Below are 11,330 nucleotides of genomic sequence, written 5' to 3' on the forward strand. Positions count from 1 at the left end.
GTTTGCTTAACCCGCAGATCGTTCACCGACCGGTGAGCGCAACTAGCTATGGGCGAATGGGCGAATAGGAATGTAACGAAGTGGTTCATAAATACGGATATTTTGAGAGGTATACCTACCCATTAAATAGCTTTTGATGCCGCGATTAAAGCATAGATTCTGATAATACAACAGTATATGAACGTACATACTACATACAACTAATTAGTTGCCGAACTGCTTGTGTCGAGGGAAGCATTTTTAGCTCCAGCTTGGTTTTTGACAAAACTCACCCTTCGCCACTGATAGATACAATAGATTAAATAGTAATAATAGTCATTTATCCTGAATCCTGTCTCGGATCCGGTTTCATCAATATAGTCCTTGTCATCGCCACATAATGAATGTGAGAATAGCACAATATGACGTATCACCGGCGACGAGTCCGTTACGCCTTGCTTACTCATTAGTCATTCTCTACGCCCATCTAGCAATCGCATAACCATGGTTTCCACGCGTGTAACATGTGTAACATATGATTACCGGAGCCGCAGCGAGTCGCAGGGTGTCGTTACTACGTCCTAGTATTACCTATTAACATTGTTTACCATTTACCTATGATTACTTTATGAGTCGACGCGTTCATTACGCGTCTATGCAGGCAATACTATATAATTTGTATGAGGTAAATAATAAATTAATTGGGCCAGTGTTGGCATAAAGGCGCTCACTATTTTCAGGATATTTGGAGGATTCACAATACATAAATAAAGTACCGCATAAAATGTGCGTAACGTAAGGATTAGATGAAATGTTTGTTTGTATGTTTAGAACGTATTGCATGTACAGAACGAGTGATGTGATGCGTTGTTGAGTTGTTGCGTGGTTGTGTGCAGGTCTCTGTGCGCGCAGAGCGTGGCGGCGCCGCTGCGCGTGCTGCGGCTGGTGGGCTTCTGCCGGCTGCAGGCGCCCGCGCCGCGCTCCCTCGTCGGCGCCTTGCACCGCGTCTACCACGTGTTCGCGCTACTCGCTACCTCCACCTACGTGCTGCTGCAGTTTATCTACGCATATCAGGTGACCGTCCGGCCTCTGTTTGTAACATAATGATACAGTCTGGAGGCACGAGCTCAGCGAAGCGCAAGGGCACACCTACCTTTTCTTGACGTGGTTTGTCATATTTTAACCATGGGCTTGGATTGAAAAAGTGGGTGCCGGTGCCTGGAGTGCCGGCGGGTTGCCTGCATCTTTTCGCAGCTTGTGTGTAATAGCCGTTAGAAAGGTTAAATTTGGCGTGAAAGGTGATAGGATGGATGATGGTGATTTATAAGCTCGGATCCGTATCACGTGTGTTACAGCAAAGAGGCGACATGGACAAGTTGTCGCGGGTGATGTTCGTCCTGCTGTGTCACGTCACATGCGTGTCTAAACAGATCGCATTCCACTTGCGCGCTGATAGAATCGACAAGCTGATTGCGAGGCTCGACGGTGAGTGGATCGAGTCAGCGTGTGGGTATGCGTGAGTACGTGTGAGTACAGTATACTGGTATAGATGTGTGTGTGCGCAGAGCCGCTGATGAACCAGGCGGCGGGCGCGGCGCTGCTGCGGGAGCGCGCGCGCGCCGCGGCGCGGCTGCTGCGCGTGTACGCGGGCTGCGCCGTGGCCACGTGTGTGCTGTGGACCGCCTTCCCGGTGCTCGACAGGATTCAGGGACGACGCTTCGAGTTTGCGTTTTGGATCGGCCTCAACTACGATTATATCCTGGTGTAACTATCACGGCCTACTTTAAACTATAATCAAATAAAAAGAATATTCCTCGAAATACACCCACGAAGGTCCCTTAAGCATTTTTTAAGCAGCCGTAATGTTCAACGTTCTAAAATGTTTGATGATTACAAATCGCTTTATGGATCAACTATATCTTTTAGAATGTGGCTGTATTTCTTTGAGAAACTGGTGGCACACTTTGTCTAAATTATACTAATATTATAAAGCTGAAGAGTTTGTTTGTTTGTTTGAATGCGCTAAGCTCAGGAATTACTGGTCAAAAAATATTTTAGAGTTAGATAGCCCATTTATCGAGGAAGGCTATAGGCTATCATCACGCTATGACCAATAGGAGCAGAGTACTAGTAAAAAGTGTTACGAAAACGGGGAAAATTGTGATCCATTCTCTCTTATGTGACGCAAGCGAAGTCGCGCGGGTCAGCTAGTTTATTTATAATATGTTTTCAGGTTTATTGCAGTATTGGTGTACTCGTTTTACTCTACCAATCTCGTCGCCGTCGGTCACACGTCGATGGATACGTTCATGGCTGTCATCCTGGATCAATGCAAAACGCAACTGCACATCTTACGGTCAGTTTTTAAGAAACAATGGAAATAAGCGTTGTGAGTGTATGGTTCAGAGATGAGATCAGAGACAGGTGTCGCGGAACTCACAGATGGAGCGTTACAGGATGAACTTCGAGACGCTGCCGGAGCGAGCGCGCGCGGCCGCGGCGCTCTCGCACGCGCCCGCACACGCCGCCCTGCACTCGCTACTCATCGAGTGCTTGCTGCACTACCAGAAGATCATCGAGTGAGTAACCTCAGACTACTGCTAGCACGACTCTGCCGACGACGACTATCGTCAGAAACATTCATATATTACTAATATTTTACCTGCAGAGAAAAGTTGAGTTCGCAAACTTAACGAGACGACTGAAGTCGACTGAACTATGACAGTGATTGAAAGGGTACATTTTCACTGGGCACGTCACTGTATTACACCGCGAAATTATCTGTGTATTTTTCACCCCAATCAATGATTATGACTCTGAATAACTTGTGAAGTGACATTAATTTTGCGGAAAAGGTACTTATCGACCCAACAAGACATTTGAACCTAGCTTCTCCGTGCTTCGGAGGGAACGTAAAACGTCGGTCCCTGTTGTTGTCAATTAAGATATTAGTCGTTAAGCTATGTCAATATCATATTTTTTTTTCATTTAATGCAGCTACTCGTAAGTGAAATAATTTAGAAAATCTGTTCAGTAGATTCAGAGATGACCCCTACATATAGACTTACAAAGACTATTATACTTTATTAGTATAGAAGTGTAGCAGGCGGACAGTGTGTGAGTGTGTGTGTGCGCGCAGGTTGTGCACGGAGCTGCACGAGATCTTCTGCGTGCCGCTGCTGGTGAACTTCGGCGTGGGCGGCTGGATCCTGTGCATGGCGGCCTACAAGATAGTCAGCGTGAGTGTCGCGTGTCAGTGCTCGGCGGGACACAGTGCGCGTGTGCGTGTGTGTGTGTACGTCAGCTGGCTCTCTAATCGCTCTGTGTGTCGGCAGCTGAACGTGCTAAGCATCGAGTTCGCGTCGACCACGCTGTTTATCATCTGCATCCTCATGGAATTATTCTTGTTCTGTTATTTTGGCAACGAAGTCACCGTGGAGGTATGTTCCGTTTCCGTAACTCGTAAAAGAATCACATGGAAAAGTTCGAGAAAAAAAATAAATCTCCATACATTTTTTCTATACTTAAGTATATTCATTTTTTTTATATAAAAAAACAGCTTGTCAGAACGTGCAGCAGACACAACTTATTGCGCATTTATAATATTGCTATGGACATTTGTCCTTTACATTAAAGAAAGGCCAACCAAACGAGATAAAAAACGTAAACAAGCGGACCGTTGCTAAGTTGCATTGCGATAACGAGCGATTATTATCTCTGCCCTTATCTCTCGTACGCGCCGTAATGGCGACGAAAGATGGCGCTGTGTAGTTCGTGGTACACGAAAGCAGTCAGTACCGTAGTTATCAACATTTGGTCCGCCATTTTGCGGACAATCTAATCCTGTTTGGATTGCGTTCGAATTGACACATATTTTTTTGTCTTCGTATTTACTTGGTTTTTGTTTAAAATTCGAACTCCATAATAATCTGAAACTTTGTTTACATTCTTTATCTCGTCTGGTTGGCCTTACTTTACATATAATATAATTTAAACGAATAACTATATCCATTTTGATACTTTTCTAACCCCAGCTAGAACAGTTTGTTATCTGTTGTTTTAATCAAGCTATTTATAAGCAGCTTAATTTATTGCCTTCAGGAGGAATTGACATCGGTTTTGTTAAAATACATCCGAAATCGCCACACGTTGTAGTCCAGTCATATCCAGTCTAGTGTAGTGTAGTTTACTTTAATCAGCTATCGGAGTGGAACCGTTCTGAGAGTTACGAGTGGCATACACAGCGGCGTGTACAGTCAGTACAGTGTAAGTTTAGAGGCGCGTGAGTAAGTTGGTGAGTGTTTGCGGACAGAGCGATCGCGTCGGGGAGTCGATCTACAGCATGGAGTGGAGGCGCGCGCCGCTGCGCTTCCAGCGCGCGCTGCTGGTGGTGACGGAGAGAGCCAAGCGGCCGCTGCGACCCACCGCCGGCCTCATCATTCCGCTCACGCTCGACACCTTCGTCACGGTGAGCCGCCACCACACTACACCACACTCCACCACACTCCAACACACTCCACCACACTCCAATGTTATCTATCTATTTACAGATTTTAAAGTCGTCCTACAGTTTCTACGCAGTTCTGCGACAAACCAAGGAGGCGAGCGCTTCGACTTAAATTTTGTTTTGTAATATTATACAATAAATCGCGAAGCTAACAAAACATTGTCTTTTTATGTTTCTGTCCGATTGCAATAATTTTACATGACACACATTAGCGAAGTAACGGCAGCTTGTAAAGGTGATCGATCAACTTGTGAACTTGAATAATTGGCGCGACTACAATACACAACTTGAACTTGACATGATAGCTGTGGATGAGTACAGATACAGCACAGAGCATTCGAGATATGCGGCTACACGTCTACCAAAAGTGTCAGCAATGCTGTTTTGTTTCTGTATCGGTCACCCATATTCACCTTCGGTTTAGTCGGTTTTGGTCACCTCTGGAAAAAACTGAAACAGAGGGAATCGGAGTCATACGAAAACGTTGGCATAGCGATCAGCACAAGTATGCGATGTGCGCGTAGCAGGCGGGTCGGCGTGACCTCAACAATGTGACAGAGTGGAGTGTGGGCTGCGGCGGCGAGCCTGTGCATTGGTCATACGTGCAACACCAACATTGGATGCTCTATGGGCATTACGGGCAATATGCTAATAACATCAGTTACGCGGGTGATATGTGTTGCCGGGTCCATCTTCCGAAGGCTGATCCAAATCTGTGCCACTATCCATTGGCCATGGTTACATTTCAGTGGTAGAAATAACAATAGGTATTATTGTGGCATTTTCGTTTTTCAAATCAATGTACTGTGAGAGTTTCTTTAATTTTTTAAAAACACGACACAACAAATGTTAACAATCAGTGTCGATCTGTCTTAAGTTATTGATTGTGTTGACCATGATACTCTTTTAGGGTCAGCGCAGACCGAGAGGAGCGCAGCGGAGAGGATTTTTTTAACGCACTTGAATATCAACTTTAAAATTATTATAATAAAGTGCATAATTGCTTGAACCTGACAAAAAATGCTCGCGCGTCCTAGAGGATGCGCGGGTACCCCCGCGCGGCATCGCGTCGCCGCCGGCATCGTACGAAAAATTTCAATGTTGTTACTGAGTTTAAAGCGGGAGAACGTCATTTTTATTCTTCTTCAGCCAAAAGAGCAATTATAATCATGGCCCAGTCCACCATCGTTGACGAATTTTCACGACAAACTGGCATGTTTAATGTAAAGTGGTAACCCAGAACATTCTCTTCGCACAGGCTCGCGCAGTCGCGAGCATGCTCGGCCATCCGCGAGTCGTAAAGAAAATGCTCGAGACCGCGCGAGGTTTATTCCGGTCTGTCTGCGCTGGGCCTTAGGGTCTGCGCAGACCGAGAGGAGCGCAGCGGAGAGGATTTTCTTAACGCACTTGAAAATCAACTTTAACATTATTAAAATAAAGTGCATAATTGCTTGAACCTGACAAAAAATGCTCGCGCGTCCTCGACGATGCGCGGGTACCCCCGCGCGGTATCGCGTCGCCGCCGGCATCGTACGAAAAATTTCAATGTTGTTACTGAGTTTAAAGAGGGAGAACGTCATTTTTATTCTTCTTCAGCCAAAAGAGTAATTATAATTATGGCCCAGTCCACCATCGTTGACGAATTTCGCGACAAACTGGCATGTTTAATGTAAAATGGTTACCCAGAACTTTTTCCTCGCGCAGGTTCGCGCAGTCGCGAGCATGCTCGAGCATACGCGAGCCGTAAAGAAAATGCTCGAGACCGCGCGAGGATTATTCCGGTCTGTCTGCGCCGGGCCTTATGTAAACTTATGTACTACGGGATTGAGGTTGTCGCACTTGACTTACTTGCATCTTACTCGTCTGAGTACATAAAGTACAGGATCTGTGTGATATCGTACTATTTGTTGATACTATAAGAAAATAGATTTTGACGATGTAAATGGTGCATTTACACAGGTCCTAGATGGTGACTGGTTTTTAGCGAACAATTTACTCTACAATTAAAAAAATGCATTAAATGTTTACCATGCCCAACCCTAGGAATCTAGGTACGAAATTAATATAAACGATGAGTATTAGACATGGCCAACTCCGCAAACTTCCTAGGTGTAGATTTAGCTTATAAGCTTCAATGGGGCACTTAAATTAAATAAGTTATTTGTCTGCTCACGAGATTTGTTAATTAAAATAACAAATCTCGTGGGCAGACTCAGCTCCGTAGCCCAAGCGATAATAAAAGTATAATGTGTAGAACTCGAGCAGCAGGCTAGCTTTGTTTATTTTCATAGCGTCTGGTCCTACGATGTTCTACTTTAGGGAAGGGTGGCTGATATAGACACATTTTTTGTTATTCAAAAGAGAGCAATCTCGTTTAGGAGCGCGGGACTCTCCGTGGGAGGTATTTGGGAAAATAGGTATACTGACGGTGGCATCACAGTGTATTTTAGCGATTTTGTTGTTGATCAAACAGAACATCAACTTGTTTCCTAAGAATAGTGGCAATCATAATATAAATGCGGCGTCGTGTGGGGCGTCATCCCCTTCCCTTTAGTACCTACATGTGAAGGGGGTAATGGCTGGTCCATGCGTCATACTCGTGAACGGGTGCCGCGTGGGGTGACTGGTCGTCCTGGGTGCGGTGAATTTGCCAAAATTTTAAGCAATTACGTGTAACTACTATATTTCCTTGTACCATACTATGCTCCGTAAACGCCTTTTATGATTTCAATACTAATATTACGTAAGTAGATGCTCTCATCATGCATTCAATATTATTTGATATCTTGTTTACTAGCACCCTTAATATTATACAGGGTGTAAACGACAGCCTACCGAAAACGAAAAAAAATGACTTTAGACACGATTCTGGTGCTTATGGTGTTGAAAATTTTCATCGGTTTTTTCTTGATTTTTTCGATTTTTTATGCGTTTTTTTTTATTTTTTCTGGTATTATTTCGTTAATACTACACAATGCAACATGAATATGAAAAAAAAACCGTCATATTACTGTTTTTCGCAAAAAACAGCAATGGATTAAAACAACGTATAAATTCGCTATCAGCTGTTCGGCCAACGACACCGCGCCGGCGGCGGCCGGCCGCGACGGTCGACGTCACGCGCCGCTTACCTACGCGCGCCACACAGACACGATTACGCACACAGCTGTCAACCTCACACTCACTAGTATGCAGCGTTACTTAGTATTTGTTCTATGTTAAAAATGAAAATTACATAATTATCCCGCTCTCCGATAAAAGGTAAATTCATAAGATTTAAAATGTGTGATATCTTATTATTACACGTACAAATACATACAGAACAACAAAAAATCCTATTGATATTCTTTAGCGCTATAAAAATCTACAATAAACAATTTAACATGTATTGTCGCTTTGTTCCATTTGTTCTTGCAAAATTCTATTCGATATTTACACGCTCATTCATACTTCATACAAGCGCGGTGCGACTCGAAAAGTAGATGGCCGTAGTGACGCGTGACGCCGCGACCGCGCGTGGATGTTACATAGATGGGATGCGACAAAATGGATGTTAAGTAATTCTCCGGGGATTATGAATTATGATAAGTTAGTTTCTCTGATAAGAATATTAATGGATATTGATTGTTATCATTGTTATGTACCTACATTTTTTATGGTTTAATTAAATAAACGTTTCGTGTTTATTTTATTTACTTTAAGCTGATTTTATGTTATAAATATCAAAGTTTTTTAAACTTACATCAATAATGTTTGTAATGTTATTTGGTATTTGAATAAAACTACAATGCAACCAGTAACAACCGTGACAAGTAAAAATAGTAATGCCACATCAATATTTTATTGAATCTAATCTCTCGCTGGGATCCTAACTCGTCGCTCGTCACCAAATCGGCGGCGCGCGGGCGGACGGCGCGGAGGGAGCGGGTGGCGCGGGCGAGGGGCGGCGCGAGTGAGCGGAGAGGCGCCCGCGCCGGCGGCTCTCTTTGATCGATAGTTCGAGCAATTCGCTCGTGGAAGACGGATGCTCTTCACCGGTGTCGTTCGTTATGTCCTATTCGTCGTGTCGTGTGTGAACTGCTGTTTATTATTACTTGTTATTGTTCCGGTTTTGAGTTGTTAGTGTTTTTATTGTTATTATTTTTGTTGTTATTGTTTTCAAAGTGCAGTTGTGTTCGTAAATAGGAAGAAATGTTGATGTGTTATGTATGGTGAAGCACGTGGAAGTGCACGGCGTGCTCTGCACCTGTACGTCCGGATCCAAAGGTACTCAAACTCTCGCCATACACCAGGTATTTGCGTGTTGATAGACATTGATAACAATTTGTTTTAGCACTTCCTTATTATTGGTTACGTTTTGCTATTATTGTTTGATTTCACGTAAGCCAAGTAGGTACCTACCTACTTACAATTTTACTATGAGCTATTGTAACATACGGGCCTACTTACGATACCATAAACGATACATAAAATTGTTATCTAAAGCGTTGCATACTAGTGAGCGCATAGACGTGGTGGTACGCGTACGTACCTACGACGCGCGACATGTCGTCGCAAAGCGCGCCGCCGCCGCCAGAAATCTCGTAGGCATGCGCGGAGATACATCGCGTTGTTCACTAAACATTGAACGCTCAAAAATGACTAACTCGGGAACCAATCATTTCCGAGAAATATCGTTGGAGTAAATTTCGCGCATACAGTGTCACAAACTTACCAGTAAAGTTTTCGGTTAGCTGTCATTTACACCCTGTATAGAAAAACTACCAAGAGACGTCTTCGAGTGAGGAAAAACTACCTAGAGACGTCTTCGCGTCAGGAAGAACTACCATGAGACGTCTTCGAGTGAGGAAAAACTACCATGAGACCACCTTCGAGTGAGGAAAAACTACCAAGAGACGTCTTCGAGTGAGGAAAAACTACCAAGAGACATCTTCAAGTGGGGAAAAACTACCAAGAGACGTCTTCAAGTGAGGAAAAACTACCAAGAGACGTCTTCGAGTGAGGAAAAACTACCATGAGACCACCTTCGAGTGAGGAAAAACTACCAAGAGACGTCTTCGAGTGAGGAAAAACTACCAAGAGACATCTTCAAGTGGGGAAAAACTACCAAGAGACATCTTCAAGTGGGGAAAAACTACCAAGAGACGGCTTCAAGTGAGGAAAAACTACCAAGAGACGTCTTCAAGTGAGGAAAAACTACCATGAGACCGTCTTCGAGTGAGGAAAAACTACCATGAGACGTCTTCGAGTGAGGAAAAACTACCATGAGACCACCTTCAAGTGAGGAAAAACTACCATGAGACCACCTTCGAGTGAGGAAAAACTACCAAGAGACGTCTTCAAGTGAGGAAAAACTACCAAGAGACGTCTTCGAGTGAGGAAAAACTACCAAGAGACATCTTCAAGTGGGGAAAAACTACCAAGAGACGTCTTCGAGTGAGGAAAAACTACCAAGAGACGGCTTCAAGTGAGGAAAAACTACCAAGAGACGTCTTCAAGTGAGGAAAAACTACCAAGAGACGTCTTCGAGTGAGGAAAAACTACCATGAGACCACCTTCGAGTGAGGAAAAACTACTAAGAGACGTCTTCAAGTGAGGAAAAACTACCAAGAGACATCTTCAAGTGGGGAAAAACTACCAAGAGACGTCTTCGAGTGAGGAAAAACTACCATGAGACCACCTTCGAGTGAGGAAAAACTACTAAGAGACGTCTTCAAGTGAGGAAAAACTACCAAGAGACGTCTTCATCACGCCTTCATGTGAAGAAAAACTACCAAGAGTTGTCTTCATCTCGCTATTTTTGGCGATGTTGCAAATTGGTGTTTTTGAAATTGAAAACAAGAAAGCCGGAAATTTTTCCGGCTTTCTTGTTTTTATTTAGTACCGCGCATCTTCAAATTTATTCACCTTTTAAACCTTCTCTGGACTTCCACGAATAATTCAAGACCAAAATTAGCTAGATCAGTCCAGCCGTTCTCGAGTTTTAGCGAGACTAACGAGCAGCAACTCATTTTTATATACATACTAGCTGACCCGCGCAACTTCGCTTGCGTCACATAAGAGAGAATGGGTCAGAATTTTACATGTTCTTGTAACACTTTTTACTGTTACCTACTCTGCTCCTATTGGTCGTAGCGTGATGATATAAAATATGCTTTTTTTTTTACGAAAAATATTCTCAAAATGATTTATATCTCTTAGTACAACGAAGTCGCGCTAAGGCATATCCGCCATTAAAACAGTTGCCATGGCAACGGAATTTTGTTAATTCAATGTCATTATAATATTGATTTTTCGCGACTTACCCCGGGAAATATGTCATTTTCCCGGGGTAAAAAGTAGCCTATGTCCTTTCTCGGGTATCAAAATATCTCAATACCAAATTTCATGCAAATTGGTTCAGTAGTTTAGACGTGATTGAGTAGCAGACAGACAGACAGACAGACAGACAGACAGACAGACAGACAGACAGACAGACAGACAGACAGAGTTACTTTCGCATTTATAATATTAGTATGGATAGATTAATTTATGTTACGATCAAAGTGGTTGTAAAAACCATTTGGCGAATAAAAAGAATGACTAGAAGTTTCTTGCCAGCCCTTCTCATTGGCTCTACCTTCCGAACTGTAATTGTCAGCATTCGACATAAATGATTTTATTTAGATTTCGATTTTTTTTTAATATACTTTGTGAGTATGAGGACAGCTATGTCGGTGGGTTGGACACTTTTGTTATTGTTTCCTATTAGGGTGACGAGTGACCTGTCATAGTGGGTTGTATTGACATGTCGGCTAGTATAGCTCGGTTTAAATATTGCTTAGGTGTCTTGTTCAGAATGCTC

The 11,330-nt window shown here is 43.3% G+C and overlaps 1 protein-coding gene across 1 annotated transcript; it reads left to right on the forward strand.

The window, feature by feature from the left end:
• The first annotated feature begins 731 nt into the window (after window positions 1–731).
• Window positions 732–4,649, forward strand: LOC142978718 (odorant receptor 4-like). The gene is made up of 9 exons (XM_076123253.1): window positions 732–765; window positions 876–1,053; window positions 1,335–1,464; window positions 1,545–1,743; window positions 2,213–2,335; window positions 2,436–2,558; window positions 3,119–3,218; window positions 3,315–3,419; window positions 4,292–4,649. Coding segments are annotated over exons 1-9 (1,281 nt in total). The 5' UTR covers window positions 732–763; the 3' UTR covers window positions 4,613–4,649.
• The last annotated feature ends 6,681 nt before the right edge of the window (window positions 4,650–11,330 follow it).

The sequence above is a fragment of the Anticarsia gemmatalis genome, chromosome 15 (assembly GCF_050436995.1).
Source record: "Anticarsia gemmatalis isolate Benzon Research Colony breed Stoneville strain chromosome 15, ilAntGemm2 primary, whole genome shotgun sequence".
Taxonomy (NCBI): domain Eukaryota; kingdom Metazoa; phylum Arthropoda; class Insecta; order Lepidoptera; family Erebidae; genus Anticarsia; species Anticarsia gemmatalis.

Bases quoted from the DNA above. Each gene is read 5' to 3' on its own strand.
- LOC142978718 (XM_076123253.1), top strand. The intron at 1,465-1,544 runs GTGAGTGGATCG...GTGTGTGCGCAG, and splicing joins GCTGATTGCGAGGCTCGACG to AGCCGCTGATGAACCAGGCG. The intron at 3,420-4,291 runs GTATGTTCCGTT...GTTTGCGGACAG, and splicing joins GCAACGAAGTCACCGTGGAG to AGCGATCGCGTCGGGGAGTC.